This window comes from Vombatus ursinus, unplaced genomic scaffold, assembly GCF_900497805.2.
Source record: "Vombatus ursinus unplaced genomic scaffold, bare-nosed wombat genome assembly UNPS02014812.1, whole genome shotgun sequence".
In the NCBI taxonomy this organism is placed as follows: Eukaryota; Metazoa; Chordata; class Mammalia; order Diprotodontia; family Vombatidae; genus Vombatus; species Vombatus ursinus.
The window spans coordinates 37521956-37549833 of NW_020954590.1; the positions used below are offsets into that span (position 1 = coordinate 37521956).

Below are 27878 nucleotides of genomic sequence, written 5' to 3' on the forward strand. Positions count from 1 at the left end.
TCTATATCACTTTTGTATCCCTCCCATTAGAAAAGCTTGTGGGGACCCTTTCTATTCTTTGATGCTATAATACATGAAGACAGCTGGAGGTATAGTGGATATATTATTGAATTGGGACTCAGGAAGATCTGAATTCTAATTCTACCTCATATTTCCAAACTGTGTGACCATGGCAAGTCACTTAACCTCTCTTGTTCTTAGTTTCCTTATCCATAAAGTAGGGATAATAATAGTCCTCATAGGACTATTTTGAGGATCAAATAGGATGCCATATATATATAATATATATATATATACACACATATATATACACATATATGTGTGTGTGTGTGTGTACATATATACATAGTATATATATATATATACATATATATAAAACTTTGCAATACTTAAAGCACTAAATAAATGCCAGCTTTTATTATTACATTGAAAAATGAAAAGTTGACTATTCCTCAACATAAAGTTTATGGTTTATTATGGGGAACAAAGATAGAGGTGATTATATATATATGTGTGTGTGTGTGTGTGTACACACACACACACACACACACAAATTTAGTATAGAAGTAATCTCTTTATTCCTAACTTCTGATGAATGTATATTTTTAATAAAATTTTTCAAAAGGTGTTGGAAGAACCGTATACATACAGTTTCCCACTTGAATTTTGAGCTATTCAGTCCATTATTTGTTCTCACTTTGGAATTTGCTTATGCAGTAAAAATGAGAAAGCCCAACAATAAATTAAATATGCTGAATTAGCTTTTGTCTTGAAATACAGGTCCTGTAATTTATATAAGAAAACCTCTGGGGATGAGGGAAGGGGTAAAGTTAAATAATTTTCGTTTCTCATTTGTTCCCTGATTCAGTTTTTCTGAAAGCACTGACACTATTTCCTTGGAGGCTCCTTTTGATAGAAAGGTAAAAGGAAAAGAACGAAAAGAAAATTGTCTAAGGCAGTATAATAAAAGCATTCATTCCTACTGAAAACAAATCAAAGTCATTTAAAACAATGCATTTTATTACAATAAAACTCTGCTGAAGGTAACACTTTGAGCCTGGAAAGAAGTCAATTAAATATATTGGGGAATTGAGCCTTTATTTAAGACTAAAATATGATGAGTTGTATAAAAATATGCTATTTCTATTTGTGAAATTAACCAAAGAATCATCATATTTAATTGCTACATGGGGGCAAGATGAAATTATCAAGACTCTTTCGACAGGAAGTCTATGCTTTCACACAAACAAATAAAAATGTCTTCTGATATATGTCTATTACCATGTCAGGGAAAATAGGACCAAGGTGGGAATGAAGTCTCACCTACAAGTCTAATGCTTTTGGTTCTCTCCTCTGCCATGGCATTCCTTATCCATTATGTTGCTTACTATTATTTTGGGGTTTTATTTCTACAAAATGAAAATGACAATTGAATTCAGCACTTCTGGAAATTCATTTTTATTTCCTAATTGTTTATTTAATAACTAACATTATTAAGGGAAAAACTACTTTGAACTAAAAGTCACCAGTGGATGAATTATTCCATCCACTTGATCCTTTCTAGGAGAGGTACTGGGCCCCCACGTAGTCTGTGGTGCAGTGGAAAGAACTCTGTCAGTTGCTGAGGTCAAAGGGCATGGTTTCAACTTTTACTTCTGATGTTCACAATCTTTATGATTTTGGCCAAGTCACTTGACCCCCCAGTCTTCAATTTCCTCATTTGCAAAAATGGCAAGGTTGATTTAGGTGGCCTCTGAGTTCTATTCCGCCTCTTCCTACTTCTATTCTTTGATTCTTGAATGTTGAAAAGTCACAAATAAAAGCTGTTTTCCTTGCATATACAAAATGCCACCCCTCTGAAAAATGCGTCTTCCACTGCCTTGCTGGCTGGCATTGCATATGAGCAAAATGGAATGTGCACCACTTTCCCCAAATAGTAAGAGAAAATAAATGATGTCTTGGTTGGCAAAAGGAGAAGTACCTAGAAACAGTTCATTAGATAACTTTAGGATGGCATAATTATAACCTTCCCACTTACTTTAAACCACCAATTTAAACCAGCCATGCTTTTTATTTCTTTTGGTCTAATTCTGTTCTGTAGACATGCACCCTTTGGGACCTGGAAGAACTGAACAGTAGCTTTGCTCTCTTGGCACAATTAGAGATGACATGATTTCCTGATATTCTATTCAAGTTAATATCTGCCAGGTTTTTTTTTTGTTTTTGCCTTTTTTTAGGGTTAAAATCATAACAATCTGAATGTTAGTAATAATATTTGGCAAGTTCTTCACACAGGATTCAAAATAAAAAAAATGAAAATACTCCCAAGTTTAGTCTTAATGTACATTCTCTTTCTTAAAAGAACATTAGATGAATTTTGGTTAAAAAAAATTAAAAGGAAAAGAATTACTTCATGTAAAGTGGGTGTGGCCAAAACAAATCAGATAACAAAAGAAATAGTGTGTTCTTGCCCCCAAAGACTGGATCTTTGGGTTTATCAAACACTAAATTACTATGGTCATTTACTATTGTGTTTTGTGTACCTAATCTATCCCACTGATCTAACACTCTATTTCTTAGCCAGTACCCCTATTGTTTTGATGATTATCACCTTGGAATATAGTTTGAAACCTGGTACTGCTAGGTCACCTTCCTCCACTTTTTTGTCATTTATTCCCTTGATATTCTTGGCCTTTTATTCTTCCAGATTAATTTTGTTATTTTTTATAGCTCCATAAAATAATTTGTTGGCAGTTTGATTGGTATGGCAATGAATAAGTAAATTAAATTTAGGTAGAATTTACTACAAAAGAAAAGCCAACCCTTATCACTACAGATTTTTTGTGGCATTGTCCAACTCTCTGTCTCACTCTCTTTTTCTCTCTTCTTTCTCTGTCTCTATCTCTTTTTCCTTCTTTCATTCTCTTTCTCTCTGTTCCTCTTCCTCCTCTTCCTTCTCCTCCTCCTCCTTCATTTTCTTCTTCTTCTTCTTCTTCTTCTTCTCCTCCTCCTCCTCCTCCTCCTTCTTCTCTCTCTTTCTCTCTCCATCTCTCTCATTCTGTCTCATTTATTCCTTTGTTTCTTGTCATCCCATAGCATGTAATGAAGGAACAACCTGTAACTCTTATTCAATAAACATATTAGTCAGAACCCATAAAGAATATAAGGACTTCCTCTCCTGATTTTGAGGATAAGCCTTGTTAAAAGAAAACTAAGACCCTGAACGGACATTTTTAAATGTGGAATCCTATGTAAGTACAACAAAAGGTTGTTGTGTTATTGTTGTTGTGTTTGTCCTTCATTCTTGAAGAGGATCATGACATCAAGGAGGTGATGACATGACTTACAATTGACTTTGATTGGAGTGAGGGAGGGTTGTGCAAGGTCACCAGCCTCATTTTCTCCTCCAAAGCCATCTGAGTCCAGTGGCAAGATATTCATCAGGATGACTGGAGATGGTACAGGATGCAATGAGAGACCCTAGCCTTCTTAAGCTAAGGTCTTTTCATGTTCTCACTTTGTGTGAGGTGTCAATGAATGGGCCTCTTTAAGAAGTGAGTAAAGGGATGACCCATTTAATAAAAAAAAATCAAACTGGGAGAGGAAGACCCTCAGGGTTGCTGGCCAAAAGAGAAACAGTTACTATTTAAATTCACTCTGAGGCTTGGGCAGGGACCTATTGTCCAATCTTTGAGCTCCAGAATGAATTGGGTTTAAGGCTTGGTCTTTGAGAAAGAAATCTAGCCTGTAAACCCCAGAGAGAAGAAAGAGAGGGAGAGGAAGAAGGAGAAGACTAATTGTAGGAAGTGGATCTTCTATATGACATGTGTAAAACAAGAGACAAGTTTGGAAGTTGAAGCTGTGAATTAGACAAGGAAGTATTCATACCAGAGAAGAATTCTGCAGGGCTTCTGATGATTCATTGAGAATAGCCTCCAACTGAAGTCCCTTGCTAAATTCCAAGTCTTTGTTTATTCTGGCTTCGCAATATTTAATATCTGTCCCCATAGATGATCATAACAACCCTATTTTGGGCTCATGTCACCTCTTACCTGGACTATTACAGTAGTTTCCTAGAAATTCACTAAGACTTTTGGAACATCTTTTTCTTATACTGACTGAACTGACAAATGTTTATTTTATTCATCTATTTATATTGCTTTAAATCTTCCAAAGAAAAAATTGGTACTTTTGCTACCACAATACCAGTGTTGTTGTAGTACCAATAAAATTCATAATAGCCAGCTTCATTTTTCTTCATGTTTGTTTGAAGGAGGGCACAGGACTTTCTGAAGAGTTGCATAAGGTCCTATGATAACAAATTGACCTGCCCTGTTCTAGTAATTCACTTCTGAAGTGACAGTGGTTAGTTTAAGCACCTATTCTTGGTTAAATTGCTCACTTCTAAAATGAAGGCAATGATGGTTTCCTGTACTCTGCTTTTGACAACACCTGTGCATTGTCTTTTTAAACATTAACAATTTGAATTGTGTCCGGAGAACCGTGACTAGGATGGTCAGAAGGCTAAAGACCATGTGATATAATGATAGCTAACAAGAATGAGGGAATGTTAGCCTGAAGAAGAGAAATTTGGTGGGAGGGAAGAGGAGAGGTATCAAATATTTGAAGGATTGTCATGTGAAGAGAGATTAAATATGTTCTCAGTGGGCGCAAGAGGAGAGAACTAGGAGCAGTGCACAGAAGTGCCAAAGAAGCAGATTTCAGTTCAATAGGAGGAAAAAGCTTCCTCAGATCAACAAATTAGAGCTGGCTGAAAGTGGAAGAGCTATTTACAAAGGTAAGAAATTCCACATCACTGGCACTCCTAAAGCAGAGGATGACTAGCCATCTGTCAGGAATGTTATAGAAGGGATTCTGAGCAGGCTTGTGTGTAACTGAGTAACTGCTGATTCTCTTTTCAATTCTAAAATTCTGTGAATCTGAAAAACTCAAAAGCACCTTAGTTTTTCCAAGAATGCTTCCCCTCACTCCTTTACTAGTGGAGGGAGTAGGAGTGGGGTCTCTGAGTATGGAACAGTGCATATATTATTATGTTATTTTGCTGTTTTAATTGGTTTGCTGATTTTTTTCTTCTAGTTTAAACAAATTTCTTTGTAATAAAGACTGATATTTTGAGAGAAGAGACAGAGGAATGTAAGGGGAACTATAGGTGATATAAAAAGATAGCAATAAAAACCAAACAACACTTTAGAGAGGCAAGAGAGAAAAAGAAACCATTGCTCTTCCCTAATAAAATCTGACTCTCCTATTCATATGACAGAGCAGTTCAACATGTGGTAAAAATGTAGCTCCTTTGATTGGTTGTACAAATATTTTTCCTTCAATAATAAAAAAATAATAAAAAGATGTTAATACAACTTCTGGCAGAACAGATGTAGGTCCTGAGAAATTTCCAGATGTTTTCAATGAAGACTGTTTAGTGACCAGTGTCATGTGCCAGTCAGCATGTTTAACCACCTGGCAACCCCTGGCAGTCAACGAAAAATCTTTTATTTTTATAGTGGTAAGCTGGCCATCATCCAACAGTTCTAGAAGGTGTTATTCATTAGCATTTGTTCTGAGTTTTAGAAAAGCAGAGAAGCAGTATAGCAAGACATTGAATGAACCCACGTTCTGATGGATCTCAATGATGAAGAGATGATTATAAAACCTGATTATTCAGCTGAAAATTGGTGTTTGATTAATATGTTGCCTAAATTAACAGTAATTTTAACCAATTATTAGACTCTTGTCTTCTCTTGGTGCCTCATTTTGTCGAAGCGGTGACCTTGGCTTTTCAAAGACTGTGTCAGCAGAGCACAAGATTCGGCAAGTTCTATACATTTGGAAAGGTTTCAAGTATGAGTCAAGAAACAGACTGTGCCTGCTGTCTAAGGACCAGCCTAGCAAAGCATTGTAGTATGGTCATGAGCTGATTAAATCTTTGACCATGGTCATCTTTTAGAGACAGAAAAATGTAAACTGGCCCTCAGTCTTGCACTGGCCCCAATCTAAGGACCTATATGCCATATTCTTCTTCAAGAGGCTTTTGCTGATGCCCTCAGATGTTCTTGCCCTCTGCCAGTGATGTTTATTTTACATATTGCTCTCTCTTAGTTTTCTTATAATCTGCCTGACTGTGCCTTCCCAGTATTCTTTCCAGGACTATCATACATTTCTTGCCAATGTATATACATGTGTATATAGGAACTAGGACTCTCCTTGGACTTCTCCATTTTAAGCCTGGGGAATAGCTTGTACAACTGCACAAAGGTGGGAGATTGAGACTAGACAAGTCCCATTTGCCTGGGAAGTTAGGAAGCCACTGAAAATTTTTGAACAGGAGAGAATGATGTGGTGACAGCTGTGCCATAGGAAGATAACATTTGCAATCATATTAGAGGAGAGAAAAAATGGGATAAGGCAACCAATTAAGACTATTATGATAATCTAGGTCACTAATAATAAAAACCTCAACTAGTGTGGTATCAATGTGAGTGGAGAGGAGGGAAGATGTAAGATCATAAGGTCACAGATTTTGAGTCTGAAGGGGCCTCTGTCATCCAACCCCCTTACTGGAGAAATGAAGTCCCAGAGAGAGTCTTGCACAAAGTTAGGCAGGTAGTCTGTAAAAACAAAAAGTCAGAATTTCTCCTCACTTAGTAGTAAAAGCTTTTTTCACTATGTTGTGCTAACTTTGTAATGCCAATAAATGCAACTGAATTTGAGGGAATGTGTCAATGTATATTGAGGTTACCAGGCTGGATGACTATCAGGGTGGAGGTTTACTTAAAAAAAAATAAGCAATGTTGGTGCCAGAAGACTGAGAGGCAAAGAACTCACTCTTTTATTAATACTATGCATTTTTTTCAGTATGCAAGCTTGTCAGTTGAAATATGCTTTAACTTGGTAAAAATATGTCATGAAAATATTTAATTCCTAGCCAAAGTATGAATATCCAGACATTCTTATTGTTTAGTGGAGGAAGAAACAGCATCCATATTCTCATAGAAATATAATAAATACCACCTGGGCAAAAGAAGTAGAACATATAAATGAAAAGATGGGAAATATTTCATAAGCCTTGTACAGGAGCATGATATACTAATTATGAGACTCTAATTATCCCAGTATTTGCTGGAACTCTGTCTATTAACCCAAAGCAATAGCAGATACTTTCTTAACTCATCCTACTGATAATTTCATCCTCCAAAAAATTGAAGAAACCATCAAAGGGAACTGTTATTCTGGATCTTATTTTTATGAATAAAAAAGAATAGGTTTTTTTAAATCCAAATAATATGGACCCTTTAGAGGGTGAGTGTCCATATCTCTTAAAATTTGTGATAAAGGAGAAAAAAGCCAAACACAATTCGATTTGCACCCTAGATTTTTGAAGAGCAGATTTAAAAGGATTTAGAAAATGAATAGATACATGTGGCATTCCATAAACTAAAATCCTGCATGGATGAGAAGCTATCAAAAGTGAAATTTTGAGTTAAAAACTAGAAACAATTCAAAATAAAAAGAAAAGAAGTTGTTAGCATAAACCAATGAGGATGCACAAAGAGTTCACCTAGAAACTTAAAAAGCCATCAAGAAAGAGCAGGCCATGCAAGAACAACACCAAATTACGAAATATTCCTGTAAGAAGAATTATGGGGCACTAAAGCTCAGAATAAGCTGAGGCTGACAGGAAATGTTATTTTTCAATCCAAAAATGGATTTCTATGATGGAGAAACAAGGAGAATAGAAGAAGGGAATGACTATTGTTCAGTTTAGCTGAAATCATGATAGCAGGAGATGGACAAAAGGCTAAATGGTTGTTTTGCTTCAGTTTTCTTTGGTAGAAGAATTTTTTAACTAGAAAAGTCAGGGAAATGGTTTTTAAAAGTTGAATCTCAAGAAAAAGAGAGAGAGAGATTAAAAAAAAGAAATACATGTTCTTTTTGAGTTCACATCACCAGACTCAATTGAACTACAACCCAGGGTATTGAATTGGATGCTGTGATTGCTGAGCCATTAGAAATAATCTTTAAAAGATCCTGGGGAATGGTAGGGGTACCTCAGGATCAGAAAATTTTACAAATTTTTTCTCAAGTTCAAAAAATGGAAAGAGGGTAAAATGTGCAAACTATAAGCCAATGAGATTGACTTTGATTTCTTACAAAGTTATCAATATATTATTGAAGAGATAGTTAAGGAATATTTTGGAAGGGAAGCTGTGGCCACAAAAAGCCAGCATGGCTTCATCAAGAACAAATGATTTACTTTTTTGACAGTGTCACTAGACTGTCAGAGGAAGGCTATAGATTTGGTTTATATAGATGTCAGATAAGCATTTGAGAAAGTCATTCAGGGTATCCTTGTAGATTTGGAAAAGAGAGGTAGATCAGATCATAGTAAGATCAAGTATACTTGGAAATGATTGACCAGTTCCAAGAGTAGTATTAATAGTTCAATGTCAGTTTAGTAGGAAGGCCATAGTAAAGTAGTTTGTGGATCTGTGCTTGGCTCCATGCTTTTTAACAATTTTGTCAGTGACTAAGATAAAGACATAGATGGTAGACATGTTTTCAGAGGATACAGAATTAGAAAACCTGATGGATAATAGAGTATCCAAAAAATCTTGATAGACCACAGCATTGACTAATCCTAATAAAATTAAATTCAAGTAGATAAATGTAATTTTAGACTTGTGTTCAGAAATTCTATTTTGGATATAGAAGAGATGTAGCTATATGGAGTAGCAGTTTAAAAACAACACCCTTGGGGGTTTTAGAAGATGGCAGTATCAGTAGAATTAGATCCCTTTAGAAGAAGAATGAGAGGTAGTGGGTTCTCTTTAATAAGGATTCATTCTTCAAGAGAAAAAAAAACTGGATTGCCACTTGTCAGTTACTTTGTACAGAGAATTCTTATTTAGATATGGGTTAGATTAATGAAAGGTAACATGGTGTAGTTGTAGTCCAGATAGAGTGCTGGACTTGGGTAGGAAGTCTGTATTCAAACTCTGTCTCTGACAGCTGTTAGTTGTGTGTCTATTAGTAAGTTTCTCTGAACCTCATTTTACTCATCTGTGAAATGACAATACCTTCCATATGCAGTTGTAAGGATCAAATGATATATCATACTTTACCAAATTTAAATTACTATCTAAATGGCCATTTTTATTGTGACCTCTGAGGTCATCCTTATTATTCTGTAATTCTGTGAATTGTTCTTCAAAGGATACCCAGAGAAAATGCCTTAAAAGCTAATTGAATCTGCCCATAAAGCACCAGAACCAGAAGAATAACCCTCCCCAGTCCTAGTATTTCCTTACCCCACTTCATACTCTCCATTTTTTCTAGCGAATCATAGTGCCCGGGAGTCACTAAGTGATTAGAAAAATCAGAAAGATTTGTAGGAAAGACATATCCAAAGCGTGAAACAAAGGCAAATTCCCACTTGATAGAATGATTAGTGCAGAGACCTGGTGCTAGTATTATTCCTCTTTCTATCTCTTCAGGGCCCAGAGCTTTAAAAAGTGAACAAGTAATATGAACTCATTTCCTATCCAGCCGTGCCATCTGGGTGTATAGAGAGAAAGTGCCAATCTAGTAAAATTATTAAATAGGTAACATTGTATTAATACAATGCAGAAGTCTGCATGATTTCCTTAATCACATTTCAACTGGTGAAATGTTACTGAATCACTATTTCCACCCTTAAACACACAGGTTTATGTTATGCCATATTTTAACATAAATGTCAATTTTATTGAATTTTGTCATCTCTCAAACCTGAACATTCATATTAAGGTGAACTTTAGAAAAAATAATTTTGCCAAATTCTAAGTAGTCATACAGTCAGTTCATATTATAAAGAATTAGCTTTATCTTCCAATGGTTAAAAAAAAACACAGTAGATGCATTAAAACATAGCATTGATTCTTGTGCTATTGATTTTGACATACTGCCGATAAATTCAGTTGTGATATTTTAAGTACCTTCTAAGACATGTAGCACTGTGTTAGGCTCTAGAGTTGTCAAGGTAAAAATAATGAAAATTCCTTGCCTTTAAGAAGTTTACCTTCTACTAGGGGGCTGCAACATGAATATAGATAGCAAATACCATGTAATGCAAACAAATTCAAATGGGTAAAAGCACTAACAATTGGGAGGGCAGGAAATCATGAAAGTCTTGGAATATAGGTAGTTTTCACTGAAGTAAACCAAAGGAAGGTAAAGATTCTATGAGGCAGAGGGTGGGGGCAGTCACCTATAAAAAGGCATAGAGATAGAAAGATTAATGCTCTTTGAAACATAACCATTGCCTCTGGAAAACATCTGATTCAGAATAGTAAGCCTAAAAAATGAGCATTATCATTACTTAATATCAGTGAAATAAAGGAGTCCTCACTGCTGGAATTCTATTCCAATATTGAGGTGTCCTTGTGTTCTTAAAAGCTATTTCATCAGAGAATATCCTTAATAATTCCTAAGAAGTTGGAAATTCTTTGAGTAAGGGCCCAGAGAAGGCCTCTGTATTGCATATTTGAGGAGCAGTCTAACTAATTTCAAAAGAATTCAACATCATCAGAGAACTGACTATCAGTTAATCAGTTGTTTTGACTTCATCCTCTCATGAAAATCATCTCTTCATATATAGAAGGGGTAGTATTAGTGGAGGAAGTAGCAATACTGAAGAAATTGGGCAAACCTGAAATATTAAAATAATTGAAGTAGTAAAGTAAACTGGATCATATTGAGATGTCAAAGAATATTCCCAGCTTTTAATTGACATCAGTCATTAAATATATCACCAGTTACATTAAATTTAAAATTAAAACTTAAAGAACTCAGTTATATAGTTTATAGTTTGCATTTTCAGTGTTTTTTATTATTTTTTTTTACAAAATAATTAGGATCATGTTACACTGCTAGGGTCATAATTAGATTTATGGATAATTTTGAAAGTAGCCAACTGCTTTGCATCAGGGAAAACAAGGTAGAGAGACATAACATGGTAGTGTTTTGTTTTTTTTTTACATGATTTTATGTCACATGTCACATTGCATTTTAGAATAAGAAGCTTCTGGTAGAAACTCAGACATGAAATCATTTCAATTTTTTTAAAGATCACAATATTATTATCACATTATATTTAATCTTCTGTTATTCAATCTACCATTATTTCAAAAAGATTTTAAACTTATTTGAATAGCATTTTTAAATAATTATAACTGTTCCTCAAATCTTTAACAACTAATATTGTTATACAAATGGGCAGACTAATTAAAGTATGTCATAAGGGCTTAATTATCTCTTTATTGGACTAAAAAACAAAATGAAATATCCAACATGGATGTAGAAAACAGATGAAAACTGAATATCTGAGGTGCTTAAATCAGTTTTTCTTCTTTTTTTTTCCTAGGCTCAACATGGGAGAAGACATTTCGTCAGATTGGCTTTGAAAGGTAACCAGTGCATTTATGATGTATCCACTTCAAAGTTTTAAGAGTGATGCAAGAACTGATTTGGTCAATTAGACAAAAAATAAAATCTGTTACATGGGAGCAAAACTTTCCTATGTAGATGATTTGGGCCACATTTTCTTTCTTCCTCTCTCCCTTCCTCTTCCTTCTTTCCTTCCCTCCCTTCCTCCCTCCTTCTGTCCTTTCTTTCTCTCTCTCTTTCTTTCTTTCTTTCTTTCTTTCTTTCTTTCTTTCTTTCTTTCTTTCTTTCTTTCTTTCTTTCTTTCTTTCTTTCTTTCTTTCTTTTCTTCCTTCCTTCCTTTTCCTTCCTTCCATACCCAGTAATCTCAATGTTGAAAGTAACCCTCCACATGGAAATTTATTCCACTAATATAATTTGTCTTATATAGTCTTGGTAACTTGTCTGAGGAGCTGAGACATTAAATGACTTACCCATGATCTCACAACAAATAGGTGTTTAAGTCAGGACTTGCCTTGACTCCAAATACCTCCAATATCTTATCCGCCATACCATATACCCACCTATAAGAGACTAATAATGATTTACATCCAAATGAGAGAATAAAATAGTAGTTTAATATAATTCACAAAATGGGAGGAGATAGAATTAAGAAATGATTTGTTTAAAGTAAAACATAAAGACATTATAGGTTATTTAAGATTTTTGATGTTTATTTGCTCACCTCTATAAACTGCAATAATCTTGCTAATAATTACCCTGATCTATCTAACTTACCTCTAGGGGTAAAATTTTGAACTCTTTCCATAGTGAAACTTCCAGTATCTTAAATTCTCAAAATATGAATTCTCTTTCATTTCCTCCTTCTTCCATGAATTTTATTCCTATTGGTTTTTACCTTCTATTCATTTTCACTAAAACCATTCTTCCTCTCTATTCATAGGTCTTTGTGAAGACCTATTTATTCGAAGATGCTCCATGTTGAAATATGAGGAATAGGTTCATAGTGTAAGATTTGTATGTGTCCACATGCATTGTCTAAAAGCATAAATGTGCAGCTTAAGGATGGCATGAATGCATATCTTTGGATTCTGGCCCATGCTTCTCCAGGGGAGTCTATAATATCTACCTTGAGGGGAACAAGAGAAGCTGAGACTTGGTCATTCCTTGATAATGAGTTTTGAGCTTGACAGATCTTTCTAGCTTCCCCCACCAAAAAGAATATTGCTAGTCTAGGGGTACCAGTCTTGTTCTTAACAAAAGCTACTTTTCTGGTTCCTATCCCTTCCTTAGCTTACACACCAACTTGGTTCCTTTGCACCAAACTGGTTGTACAAAAGACTATCACAAATAGCAAATAGAGTAACCTCATTGATCCAAGAAAGCATCAAACAGAGTTTTACAGATTAGAATAAGCCAGAAAATATTTAAAAGGGAATAAGTCTTCCAGTTGGAATGAGATATCTCAGCTCAAACTAAGAAAGAGGCCTTGATTTCACCCAAGGAGGAGCCCTAAAGTTTCTAAGGAGGCAAGCTAGAAATCAGGGCAAGTTGAAGAGCTGGCTTCCCCTAAATGTCTGAAGCTTAAGACTTTATGGTATGTCTCCAAGAGAGTGTCTAAAGCCACGTTGCTTTCTCTTCCTGGCTTTGGTACCAATTCCACCACTCACAAAGACCTAGAGTATAGCCTCAGCATTCTCTCAATCTGGAGTCAAATTAGTCAGATCTGGAGATAGAAGTCGTATCTCCCTCCCCAATATCGCAGCCCCAGGCTTCAGTGGAAGCCCAATTAAAATGGCTTCAATTACAGTAGCATTCATAGTCTTCCTCGCTCATTTCAAATTGTTTATTACTGTCAAGGGCACCACCATTCTTCCTCCAGAGAGCTGTGAAAGTGACAACCTGATCACACCCCACTCAATAAACTCCAGTGGTTATTATCTCTAAGGTCAAATATAAACTCTACTGTTTAGCATTTAAATTTCTTCAAAACCTGGCTCCTTCCTCCCTTTCTGGTCCTGCTTGGTATTCCCTATTCATGGTACCCCCTCCTGAAGACTAGCTTAGGTGGCAGCTTCTGCATGAATGCTTTCTTCATCCTCTCATCTACGAGGGCCCTCCTTCCCCATACTATCTTATAGTCATTTGAATATTTTCTTCATACGTGTATGTGTGTGTTGTTTTGTCTATTAGAATTTAAATTCTTTGAGGGTAGGGACTTTTTTACTTTTATCTATCTCTAGTAAAGTGTTTGACATATAGTAGGTACTTAATAAATACATACATACTGAATGACTGAAATGAAAATTAATGAATATTTTTAAAGTCTATTTTATTTTCTAATGTGACTTCAGGATTAAATTTAGAAAACATATTTTTCTTTATGTCTAAGAACAAAATAAAACATTATTTTAGTAATAGAATTTATATGATTCTTTAAGGCTTGGACAGCACTTTATATATGTTCTCCTCATAATGACCATATGAAACAAGTTCTACTATCATCTTCATTTTACATATGAGGAAACTGAACTTCAGAGAGGCTAAATGACTTGCCCAGGGCCACACAACTACTAAATACCTAAGACAAGAATTAAACTCAGGTCTGCTTTTTCCTTCCTGCTTGGCAGCCCTTCCTTAAAGTAGTTTGCTTTAATTCTGATCCTAATGCAATCATCTTGCTTTTAATTTAAAGCAGCACCAAGCTGCTATAAAAAGTGAATCTTATCCCAGCAGAGACATATTTTTTTATTTTATGGTTATTGCTTTGTTATAGTAAAGTTGATCTTCATATTGAACTCCTATCCTGTGATTAAAAACTTCAGGTCTTGTATGTAATAAATGAAAGGCTGACACCATGCCAGTCTTAGCTAAAAGCATCTTTCTACACCAGTATCTCCTGAAAAGACAAATTGACTGAACCATGGTTACATCAGCAAAGGTAAAGCAAGATCGATATAATCTTTAAACAATTTGCCCTTGTAATCTGATGAGTAACATATTAAACTGATCTCCCCAGAAAAATCTTAGGGGCCCAATATTGAAATTCCCTTGTATTGTAATTGGTATAGTTGTAACAGCAGCTTTAAAAAAAATCTGATTCAAAGGGCTAATTGTATCCAATTATTCTTCAGAACCATACTGAAAAACCCACTTTTGTGTGTATTGATTCAGTTAGTGCCCAGGGGCATATGGTAGAAATTACAAATACTTTAAAATGTGTTCTTTTTCCCAGTGGAAATAGAGAACTAATCCCTATACTTCTCATTCACATAGTTTATAAGACACACATGAACAAATCTCTAGAGAAAATTCCCTAAGGGTCTTTGCTGCATGTTACCAGCCAATGGTTTGGACTGACTTATTCTTTCTAAATAAGCTGTTTTTCACTGAAATAAGTTACTTTCCAGATAGGTCTATGGTGAAAATAATAATAACACATTTATGTAGTGTTTTAAGGTTTACAAAGTGTTTTCTTCACAACTACCCTATGAGGTAAGTAGTACAAATATTATTTTTCCTATTTTACAGATGGGCAAACAAGTTCAGAGAGGCTAAATGGACTGGTCTGTGTTATGCAAGTAATATGTTTCATACCTGAGAACAGAACTAAACTCACTTGATCTGAGCACCACTTCTTTGTCTCACCTCATTGCCTTCCAAATAATATACAGTTTTAGAAAATTTTTGTTCATATCACTTATACTACTTGTTAGACTTTGGAAACATCACTTAATCTCTGTGGGCCTTAGTTCTTCATCTGCATATGAGGTGGTTGGACAAGAGAGCCTATGTGTTCCCTTTCATCTCTAAATCTGTGATCCTGTGATTTCTTCCTGAGAACTGCCATACTCTCCTTATATGCAGATCTGTCCTATAGGTTGAACTTAAATCCTTTCTGACTGCGTTTGTTCAGAATTTATATAAATGCCTTCTGTTAGATGGAGGGAGGGAGGGATGATGAAAAAGAGGGGCAAAGAGAGAGAAAGAGAAAGGGAGAAAGGTTGAAAGGAGGAGAGAAAGAGATAGGGAGAGAGAAGAAGAGAGACATGAAAGGAGGAAAGAAAGAGGAGAGAACAGACCAGAATGGTGAAGAGAGTTTGGAGAGAGTTTTGAGTTTTCTTATATGTTCCTCAATCTTGTTGTATGGTATGGCTCCTCTTTTCTCTAATAAACCCTGTATAGACTTCTCTTGTCTTGGGTTTAGTGTAATCCTGGAACACATAGATTGGTCCTGGGAAATTTTATCAATGAGTAAAAGAAATCATAGTTTTGTGGGATAAGACTAGGATGGATTTTAAAATTAAGTCAGTTGTGAGGACATGTATATATTTCTTGAGGTTTCAGTTGCAAAAATCATTTCATTTCAGATTCTCATACGTGACACTATTTTTCCTTATTATCTTATAAATCTTACAGAATTGTTTAGGGGATTTAGAAGTTAAGTGATTTGTCTATGTTAAACACATCATCTGTGTCAGGGCACTACTTGAACACAGGCAACTCTTAGACTACACACCCAAGATCAGGTGATGTTCTCCCTTGGGAAAGAGGGAGTTTTCTTATCAGGAGTATAGAATGCTATGAAATCCTAGGTCTGGTTGAAAAAAAAAGATATTAAAATAAATCCTTGAGATTCAATGACTACATCTTATAAGCCAAGGAAGAAAAGTAGATCCATGCCTGAGATCTCATTGAAATGACTCTGACAGCTGTAGAGCTTAGAAAAGTATTCACAGAAAACATGTACCAGAGCTGAATCATAAAGGAAAATGTTGATTTCTTACAGAGATGAGGAGGGAGTACATTCTGTGCTTGTGGGATAGATTATGCAAATACAGGGGGCAAGGGAAGTTAATTGCTATGGGCAACAACTTGTAAAATGGTTTTGCTGCAGTGTAAAATGTGTGAAGGGAAGCATCATGAAGCAAGGTTAGAAAAAATAGATTGTAGTCAGACTGTGAAAGACCCAGAAAAACCCAGACTGAAGATTTGAGTAGGGCTTTAAATTTTTCAAAATCTTCTCCTGTAATGTTTTGGCTGAATCTCTAAACCTTTAAACTAAGAAGTTGATAGCACAGGAGTCCTTAGTTTTGTGTGTCGTGGACCCACTGGGCAATCTGGTGAAGCCTTTCAGCCCTTTCTCAGAATCATGTTTTTATATGCATAAAATAAAGTGCATACTATTACAATGGAAACCGATTACATTAAAATACCGCTATCAAAATATTTTTAAAACAATGTCACAGACCCCGTGGTAATAAGCTATACAATTGGAGATAACTTGAGGCTTTTGAGTAAAGGAATGATATGGTAAGCTCTGGTTTTTAGGAAGAGTATTTTGTCAGCTATATAGAAGATAGACTACAGAGGGGAGAGATTGAAAGCAGGAAGTTTCAGAAGCTCTTAGTAAGTCTTGGTGAGAGATGATAAGCAACGGAATTAAAGTGGTGACTGTGTGAATGAGGCTAAGGGAGAGAAAAGTTAAGAAAAACTTCTTGGAGCATTCCCAAATGCCTGTCCTGAGCTCTACTCTTTTCCCTCTTTACTATCTTGCTTAGTAATCTCATCAGCTCCCAAGGGTTCAAGGGTTCAACTATCATCTCTATGTGGTTGATATTCAGATATATTTATCCAGCTCTAATCTCTCTCTTGACCTCCAATCTTACATCATAAACTGCCTCTTGTACATCTCAAAATGGATATCCTGGAGGCATCTTAAAATCAACATATCCAAATCTGAATCATCTTTCTCCAAGAAACTCTCCACTCTTCTAATTTCCCTATTACCCTATCCTCCCACTTATCACTATCCTCCCACTTAGTCTCACAACCTCATCTTCATCCTTGATTTGTCATTTGCACTCACACTGAATATCCAATCTGTTTCTAAGTATTGTCATTTCTGTTTCCATAATTATCTCTTGTATATATACCCCCTCTGGGGGCAGCTAGATGGCACAGTGAATAAAGAACTGGGCCCAGAGTCAGGAAGACATCTTCTTGAGTTCAGATCCGGTCTCAAACACTTATTAGCTGTGTGATGCTGGGCAAGTCACTTAACCCTGATTTGCCTCAGTTCCTCATCTGTAAAATGAGCTGGAATAACTCCAGTATCTTTGCTAAGAAAACCCAAAATGGGTTCAAGAAGAATTGGACACAACTGAAATGAATGAATAATAACAAAAGCATAGCCTTCTCTCTGTTCTCACAGTTATTACCATGTTACAAGTTTTCATCACTTCATGCTTGGCCTATTGCAAAAATTTTCTTTCTTCCAAAACTTGACGCACTACGTATCATGATGCCTCTCTGGGTATATGCTTATCAAGGTTCTTGGTGTACATTCCTTCAGTAAATACAGGGGATCCTTGGATTACTGTCTTTGTTTATTCCCCTCCCCCCATGAATAACTAATAAATTAATTTTAATATAGATATTTGATTTCTTTCATTAAATATTTTCCAATTATAGTTCTTGAAAAAAAAAGTTTTCTTTCTGTTTGTTCTCCCTGCCTCAATTCTCTCCTTATTCAAATCCCTTCTCCTCTCAGCTGTCAAAGTAGTCTTTCTAAAGTGCAAGCTCTGACCATGTCAGCCCCCAAACCCTAACCTAACTACTTAAACTCCAAAGGTTTCTTATTACATTTAATCCTTTGATTTTCTTCTTCTATTTTTGTTTCATTCTTTTGATTTTTTTTGTTTCTTGATGTCTCATGAAGTCATTGGTTTTTCACTTGTCTGATTCTAATTTTTAAGGAATTACTTTCTTTAGTTTTTCTATTTGATCAATTCTATTTTTAAGGTGTTATTTCTTCAGTATTTGTATGCTTCTTTAACCAAGCTGTTGTATTTTTCATAATTTTTTTCCTTTGCTTTCATATCTTTGTTTCATTTTTCCAAATCACTTATTTGATTTTGAAAAACATTTTTTATCTCTTCCAGGAATTCTTACTGGGCTTGTGTCCAATTCACATATTTTTCTTTGAAGCTTTGCTTGTACCTGTTTTGCCTTCATTGTTTTCTTCTGATTTTGTATATTGATCTTCCCTATCTCTATATTAGCTTCATATGATCAAGTTATTGTTTATTCATTTTCCCATCTATGTCTTGATTTCTAACTTTATGTTAATGTTGGGCTCTATTCCTGGTGTGGGGGGGAGGGGCTCTGTTTCACATTTCAGGCTTTTTCTCACTGATGTTTTTAGAGCTAGTTCTGGTGGGTTTGGAAGTTTTCAGTGCTTCCAATGTGGTATGATCTGGGGAGATGTGTGGTCACTGCTCTCCTGGTCTTCACTCTCATCCTCATTCAGGGAGGGACACTGATCCTTTGGCATTGCAATTACTACTGATACTCAGGATCCCTGATCCCTTGATATTGGAAATTATATTGCCCCTCAAGGCCTCCACTTCCCATTGGCCAAAAGTGCTCTTCCCTGCCCTTGAACTATGACCCAGAAGTGAGTATAGGTAATGGAGATGCCAAACAGTTTCTGATCCTTTGTACAGTGCTAGCACAGGGATACCTGTGGTCTCTCTCTGACCAATTCCAGTTCCCCCTTATCACCTCTAGATTGGAAGATCCCAAAGGTGCTGCTGCTTTTGTTTCTACCACCTATTCCCACCACTAGTATTTCATCCACATGGGCTTTGAGACAGATTATATCTCTGTATCACAGATCTCTGTTTCCAAACTCCTAAGTTGTCTTGGGCTGTAAGAATGTCTCGCTCTGACCTTTCATTGGCTCTGCCACTTCAGAATTCAATTTGAGATTTTATTTTAAAATTTTTTTTTTTGAGGGGAATGTTGGAAGGGCTAAGCTGAGTGCTTTCTATCCTCTGCTTTCTTGATTCCACAAGTCTGATTTAATTCTATTGAGGCATGAAAAGTATTGAATGGCATATAAATATACTTTGCAGTCTAAATAACAGGGAAGAGATTCACAAGGTACCTGAAGGAGGCAAGATTCAAAAATAATGAAGAAAAAAATCATGGACAAAAGAGTAGATGAAATTACCAAGGGAGAGAAAAGAAGACAAAAGGATCCAGGATTGAACCTTCATAACTTCTCAATTGTTTCTCCTTTAACAAAATACCACCTCTTATTTTTACAATGATTTGATATACTATCTTTTTTGAAATATCTTCTCATTGCTTTTTAAAAATATGTTCCTTCAACATTCTTTTTTTCTGTATGTGCTTGATCTGATCTTTTTTTTCTTTCCTGGCTTCATGTCCTTCAGTGCAGTCATGTTCTTCAGCATAGATTATTGAAGTAATAGACTTTAAATGTCATCATTCCCCCGTCATCAATGATGAAAATAAATTGTTACAAAATGTTAACAAATTTCTTCCATTTTCATTTTGTTTTCTTTTTTTAGTTTTGTTTCAAATTACTTTTGGTATGATTGACTTATTTAACTCTTCCTACAGGTTTTCTGCAGATTTTTCTTCCCTCTGCTATTTTGTTTTTGTTTTCTTTATTGTTGTTGTTGTCATTGCTATTCTATAAGGAGTTTTTGTGTTTTGTAGCCACATTTTTCCTATTTGTCAAGGAAAGATATTAGAAGAATTGGTTTCTGTGATTTGGGGGGGATATTTTTGTGGTGACAAATTTGTGATACTATCTTGATTGTATCAAGATGAATGACATCTACACTCAAGACATAGCGCTAAAAACATTCACGTGAAAACCAAAATTTTGAGAAGTGTCTTTCGCCTAAATTTTGAAAGACAATTAGATGGACAGCTCACTGTATTGGTTTAACAGAAAGTTTATCTTAGAAAACCAGTATAGCTGGACAATGAAGGTGATCTGGAATTGAATAGATAAATTGAATAGATAAAAGATAGACTGGACTGCATTTGGGAAAGTACTTTCAACAATGTGACAGTTTTCTGGCATAAAAATTAATTTAATTACCCACTAATATTTTCCTTATTAGCCTATATGACTGTTACTCAAAGAACACAAGAATTTCTGAACAGTCAGAATCAACTATGATTGAAAAGGTAGGAGAGACACTTCTAAGCATGAGGAAACTGTTACCAAGGTTACCAATGATGACTTGTGTTTAACAATAAGAAATGATATTGTCTAGGAAATATATTATCAGAAATGTAGGTGAGCCAGTTTTGTAGCAAAAGCCTAAGATAAGAAAGAGGTACCTGGAATGCTTCTGTAAGGTGAAGAGCTAAAAAAACTTAGAGGGATACTATCCAAGCATTGGGTGGAGCAGTTATGATGAGTTCAAAGGCAGAAATGGACAGAAACTGAACAGAATGGAAAGGTACAAATGGGCTGGAACCCATACCAAGGGAGTAAATACCCATATCTATTGAAATATAATGTCTAGGGGTGGGGAACCTGAGGGCTGAAGGCCACATGTGACCCTCTAGGTTCTCAAGTGTGGCCCTTTGACTGAATCCAAATATGGTTGAAGCAACTTGGAAGTCAAAAAGACTGAAGAAGAACTAAAGTTCTCTCATTTTAGCCAACTCTACCTCACCCCTTATGGATGGCAGAGCATTCATCTCTGCCAATAAGGAGAGAACCCCTTTGGGTTTTGGGACAAGGGTTACGCTGCAATAAGCTATATCTTCATAATGATATACTTGAATTAGATGTAAAGGAATACATTGTTTTGTTTATTGATTACAAAAACTATCTGACTCCCTATAACCTTAAAGGCTTTCCTTCAACAAAGTGTCTCATTGTATGCATGCATAGGTTAATATCACATAATATTCCTTGAGAGATGCAGCTATACTAAAAAATGTGTTCAAAGACCCCATAATCATCAATATCAAGACATAAAACATACTTATTAATAAAATATATATTAATATTAATTGTATATATTATTAATGGTATAAACATATACATTAAATGGTATAAACGTATACTTACCTATTCTACTATTATGGAATGTCCTAAGTTAAAGTTCAAATAGAAAAAAGATTCTCTATAGTTGGTAAGGTTCTCTAGATTCTCTTATATGCCAATGACATTGTGTTGATTGTATTATCAACCTGAAATTTTAATGATATACATCTGATATATACCATCTTCCCTACTGGATTATAATCTCTTTAATGGTATTATTATCCTCATAAGATACCTAAGAAATCTGAGGCATAAAGAGGGAGAGGTTAGGTTACTTGTCAAAGGTCAGATTGTTAATTAGTTATAGAATGAGTACTACAACCAAGTCTCCTTACTTACAGCCAGTGTCTTTTTTTCCCATCATGATGCCTTTATAAGCTATTACATTTGACAATAGAAGTGTAAATATAATTACAATCAACAACTTCAATATCTTGTCTCCATTTTTGGCAATATACATGAGGTTTGGAATTGAATATCCCATTGGTAACCATTTCTGTTTTAAGATCTCTGATGATCATTACTGCTAATGACCCTTTGATTCTCAAGCCATTCAATGGCTTGCTGATTTGCAGGTAAAGAATATTCTTTTGACTTCAGCAAGTGTTGGAAAGTGTAGAAACAACAATTAATTTCTGCAAGTGGTTATGAATTTACAGTTGCAAAGACTAATGTCATGGCACTACATTTTCAGATTTATTCTGTTTTTTTTCTTTTAAAAAGAATTATATTTGAATCTTAAAGCAATTAAGTTCTTCAAGGCAATTGTAAGAGTTACTGATTCATTTGTTCCTGTGGTCTTCTTTGAAATTTTCCATCATTTTGTAGGGTAGCATTATTCTTCTAAGGAAAAATGTCTGATTCAGCTAAAGCCTCAAAACTTTAGCCTAAGAATTTGGAAGCAAAAATGGTTTCTGCTAGCTATATGACATAATGTGAAGTAAGAACCTGAACTGTTACTCTTTGCTCCTTGCCCTTGGAAAAGATGCCAAGTCTTGACAGAAGGATGAATTCTTAGCAAAAGAAACTTCTAGAGAGAATTTCCTTTATGAATTGGAAGAGGATAAGCTTTGGAAACTATTTCTTGGCTGTGTTTATGGGAAGATCTTGTTTAGGAAGACCCTGGTGTTAACCAGAAAATCTACATCTATATATATTCATTATTTATATTAACGCTTATGAATCCAGTAAGGGGACAGCTGCAAGTACCATTAGACAGTATGCTGATCAGGCAGTGTTTTTTGGCAGTGTTGCATATGTAACATCTATGTTCTAAAAAGCATCGAAATGAGGTCTACACATCTTCCATAGTTAACCTTTCCATCTTAGGAAAAAACCCTATGAAATGTGTATGTGCTTGTGAACATAAACCAGTAAGAAGACACAAAAAGTTGTTGCTTTCTTCTCCATTTTCCCATCTCCAAATATTCATCTGGTAATACTACCTCACTTACTTTTACACGAAAGAGTACTGCATTTGACATCATGAATGGGTATAAACAACAGATGTAACTTGCACTGGCTATGTAACCTGAATTAATTTCCTTGTCCACAAAATTAGAATAATAATTTCACTACTTTTCTCATTTTAAATTATTTTTATTAAGAATACATGGATTCTAGAGACACAAGGGACTTTGAATTATAGAACCTACATATGCATAAGAGACAGGGGTTGTTTGATTCCAGAGCTATGAGCCACACAGCATTTAAAATCTAAAACTTAGGTCTTAAGAAGAGTGGGAAGCTGGCAGGGCCAAGACAGAGTTGAGGAGAGAGAGCCTGGGATGCTGAAGACCTAGTTATGCTTCTCATCCATAAAGATGGCAAGGCTAAGAAGTTCCCTAGGGTTGTTGAAGGAACTGGAGGAGGTTGGATGAAGCTCTAACTCCAGATCTAAGCTCTTTCCACACTACAAAGCCTCTTTTAAATTATCTGCTTAAAAACATATCCTAAGCCTTTTCTCCATTGTCCACTTTTCTAAACAACCTTCTGTCTCTCTTAATTTTTTATTTTTAAATTCATATATTTTTAGAATTTTCTTCAAGTGAGGCAAGTTTATGCATCTAGATTTTTATTAATTTAGCCATGAATCATAAGGGCTAGGAAGTAATCTTTAAAAAAAATAATACTTTACATCTAAAAAGTCCAGAATGTGCCTATTGAAATTAGAAGACCTTTAACTCTAATCATTTTTCAAATAATAATGCTGCTGTGCCAAATGCTCACATTCTGAGTTTATATCAAAAGATAATTTCTCTTATTCCCACTCCAAGAGAACATGTATGGTCTCAAATAGCTAAAAATCTATGTCTTGGATCTTCTAGGATTTTAACACAAAAATAATTTAGACAGCAAATATTTATCATGAATTTACAGGGCACAACTTGCCTATAAATATATGTTAAGATATTTAATGAATGATAATATTCACATTTCCTCCAGTATAAATAGCAACCCATCCATTCCTTCTCTCATGTGACATTTGTCTCCATCTTTCTTTATAATTCCTCCACAGAAGATCCAAACAACATACTACAGGCCTTCTTCTAGTATAGATCTTTTCGGATTTCATTGGTTACCAACAGCATACTCAATATTTCTGTCCAATTGCTGATTGGTGATTACTTCACTCATCCATTACATCTAGGACTGAGTTTAGCCATACTAATTCACTCTTTTAGCTCAAACCAGCATCATTCTGCTATGCCCTCTCCACATCACCCTCTACCCCCCTTGGGATAAGTTCTGGAAGCATAATCAAATCAACTCCAGAAAAGTTGTGTTGATTTACTCCCCTATAGCTCCACTCACAATCCCTATAACTTTCCAAACCAAAATATCCCATCCCAACCATCACTCTCCAATATAATTTATGTCCCCATTTTTTGACTAAAGGCTCCTTAAGGGCTGAGATTATCTTTAACTTTGTACCTCTTAGTGCAGTCATTGGAAAATAATAAATGGTTTGTCCTTCCTTTCTTCCTTCTTTGTTTCCTTCTTTTCTTTTTTCCTTCCTCCCATCTGGTATCTCTCTCTTTCTCCACATTATTGGTCCACCTATATCACCTCTAATACATTTTTGTTATCCTTTATTTTCTTACACCTAGGACATCATTGAAAATTATCATATGCTAATTCAAATCAATTATTTCTTTTTTCATGTAATATAAAGCTCACAGTAGTAAAATGTGAGAACAGAGTTTGAATTTGTTTTTCTTTCTTTTACACTTTTCTCAGTAACAAGGATTTGATGTCTCCCTTTGCTCATCACCCTCTAAATGCACTTTGCTCTATAATATGCATACATTGCACATTCTCATTTAACCTGTAAAATATGTGTATATATTCTTGTCATTGTTGATCTTAGATTATATATTGTAGGGTAGCAATCATATGTATTAGAATGCTACAAACAGTTAATTCAGTCCTTTAGCAATCTGTAATTTTATCTATGTGTATGTATTTTCCTCAGATGTGGATTGTAGCCCCTCCATGACTTACTAGATAGTTTTATGAGTTTCTGTGACCACAAAAAAAGCCATTATCTAGTGAGCCTTGCTGAAATCATCTGACTAGGCCTCAAAGGATAGAACCTTATTTGATACCTTTCCAGTTTGGTAGGGCCTAAGAGTACTGGTGGTTCATTGACATGGTCTACAAGAAATCAAACCACATTGAAGCATCTGAGTAGGACTTTAGTTGAGGGTGTTCATATACATACTTCAGAATTGCTTTTAGCCATAATAACAGTTCCTTGATTGGACTGTACATTCCTGATCAATAAGTTTCACTTGCTTCTCTCTGTACCATTGTTCCATGAAGATACTTTATGTATAGGTTGGGTGCTTTTTTCCTCTTTCCTCTTACTAATATAATGGGGTTTTTTTTTGTTTTTTTTTTGTTGTTGTTGTTGTTTTTTTGGTGAGGTAATTGGGGTTGAGTGACTTGCCCAAGGTTACACACACGTGTCAAATGTTTGGTCTAAGGCCAGATTTGAACTCAGGTCCTCCTGACTTCAGGGCCTGTGCTCTAACCACTGTGCCACCTAGCTGCCCCCTAATATAATGGTTTTCTAATTAGACTCAACAACAATATTTTTGGTAAGTAAATTCTTCAAGAATACTTTTGGTGGCATAATACATTGATAATTATTGTATAGTAGATAATAGTAAATGTGATTTTAATAATAAAATGGCATGTTGCTCCTATTTGTTTTATGATGATGAAAGTTTAAACATACTTTCCATTTCCAACAACTGAAGTGTTTCATTGTGATCCTGCCCTGCTTTTTTTTTTTTTCTGGAATGGTTTGATATACTCCTGCCTGAAGGAAAGGAGGCATATTAGATGACTTTTCAATATCCTTGCCAATATTTTGTTGAAAAATAAATTCTAACAGAAGTACCAGTGATTGTAGGGATAGTATACACACATGTATATGTATATATTTATATATACATAATATGTATCAAAATGATAAAAGAGTTGTTTCATGGGCTGAAAAATGTCTCTTCCATCTCTTAGGTTCTATGAATATTCTCTTGCATAGGGTCATGGATTTGGGACCAGAAAGGACCTTAGGCTTTATCTAAACTAAGCACTTCATTTTACAATCGAGACTCGGAGAAGTGATATCATTTGATCATGGACACACAGGTAGCAAGTGAAGGAGCTGGAATTTAAACCCAGGTCCTCCGACCCCGAATTTACCATGCTTTCCCCTATACTATGCTGCCTACAAGTCTGGTCATACTTTTGGGGTTATAGAAACACAAGAGGACCTGATTACATATATGTATGTGTGTATGGATTTGTATATACACATTTGCATATATATGTATATGTATATACACATATATTCATATGTATATTCAGCAATCTTAAGAGACCTCAGAGCTCATCTAGTCCCACTGCTATTTGAAACATGAACCCATTTCCCCCTATTGGTGAATAACTGACTTTGTGTCTATCCTTTGTTTTTGTTTTGTTTGTCTTCTTGATGCTAAACAATCAAATAGGCCATTTTTCCCCAGTGAATTGACCAGACTGACTACTTTGGTATCGTTTAGGTACCTGGTTGTGTAGCTTAAGCCCAGACTACAAAAGCCAGTACTTTTTAATTTAATAATTTAGTAAGAAGTAATATTATTCATATTTATTCCTCAGGCAGTGGACAAATTGACCCTCTGACTGAAGTTGTCAACTGGAAAAGCAATTAACTTAGCCTTATTCTCCACAAATATTACAACCTCATTTCTAAAATATCTTGTGATATCTGATTTTTCTTGGAAAAAAATTAATCCTTCATTAAACATTTTAGCTAGAAGAAAAACAATCTGATTGGTAATCCCCTTCTTCCCTGTTTAATCTAGAACATTATGGTTAGTATAAACAGTCTTGAGGTAAAAGTATGACAAAGATCAGATCCCACAGGGTACAACACATTCCGGAGTTTAGAAATTGGCTGGCTGATTCTAGTTACCTTGGCACCTTGTCCTATGAGGCATTAGAAGTATCAGCATGAAAGTTTTAGTTTTTGTTAGTGACCTAAACAAATGAGCTGTAGAGTAAATCACTTAGAAACTTCAAGGTTTGGTGTGGACAGCACGATGAATAGACCACAGCAAAGTCATGCTGTTTGATTGGTAGGTAAAGTATGGGTGCTGAGTCAATAAAATAGAACATTAGCAAGAAATGTGCTTAATGGCAGATACTTACTTATAGGCAGAGGTCCCATATTTCTCATTTGCCTTGCTTGTTACTCATATTAACTTTAAAAAAATAAAACTGAAATCAGTCCTTTCAAAGATAATTATGAGCATTTACTTCCTATAGGTTAGCCCTTTAAATGCTATGGCTATGGACAAAGACATCTGTGCCTGCAAAGAAACATGAATTATATCAAAATGGTCTAAGCAGTAGAGATATGTTCAAGATAGAGTATTCCTTTAGTTAGCATTAGAAAAGCTTAGGAAATGCAATTATTATAAGAAAAGTGACATAGGTTACAGTCTTTTCTCTTCCTTGCCTCTAAATATGTCCAAGGATGGCAATAATAGTTACAGCAGGCCTCATAAAGATATTAAACAGGTTAAATAGTTTAAATACTTCTATTGCCAGAATGGAGGCCCTGTGCGAATTCATTTCAGATGTTCATTTTCTTTTTCTTTTCTTTCTTTTTGTTTTAAATGTCTTCCTGTATTTTTGGTGCACATTATTTTTGGGCTGTCAAGAGTAGCACATAGAGTCTCTTGCCAGTAGCCATTGTCCACCCCCAAATTCCAACCAGTCAAATGACACACAGATTAGTTGGTTTGGCCTTGATTGTACTATTCCTTAAACTCCCTATTACCAAATGAGGTGATTCTTTTTTCCCCTACTCTTCTTTTTCAGAGATAAACATGATCTGGAGTAAATTAAAGATGTATTGGCACCCAGAGTGACTTGGTGTAACAACACCACTTCATATCTCTGTTTAACTGCCATATTAAGTTTTGTTTAAATTTGTAAGCTTAGTTTTTGTCACATCTAGGTAGTATGAGTCAGAGAG

General features: G+C 35.2%; 1 protein-coding gene across 5 annotated transcripts in view; it reads left to right on the forward strand.

The window, feature by feature from the left end:
• Positions 1–27878, forward strand: part of LOC114054137 (piezo-type mechanosensitive ion channel component 2) — a 527965-nt gene that overhangs the window by 260968 nt on the left and 239119 nt on the right. For all 5 annotated transcript variants that reach the window (XM_027877280.1, XM_027877282.1, XM_027877281.1 and 2 more), the window contains exon 4: positions 11420–11462. In XM_027877280.1, coding sequence (XP_027733081.1) covers positions 11420–11462 — 43 coding nt within the window. The remainder of the gene's footprint in view (positions 1–11419; positions 11463–27878) is intronic.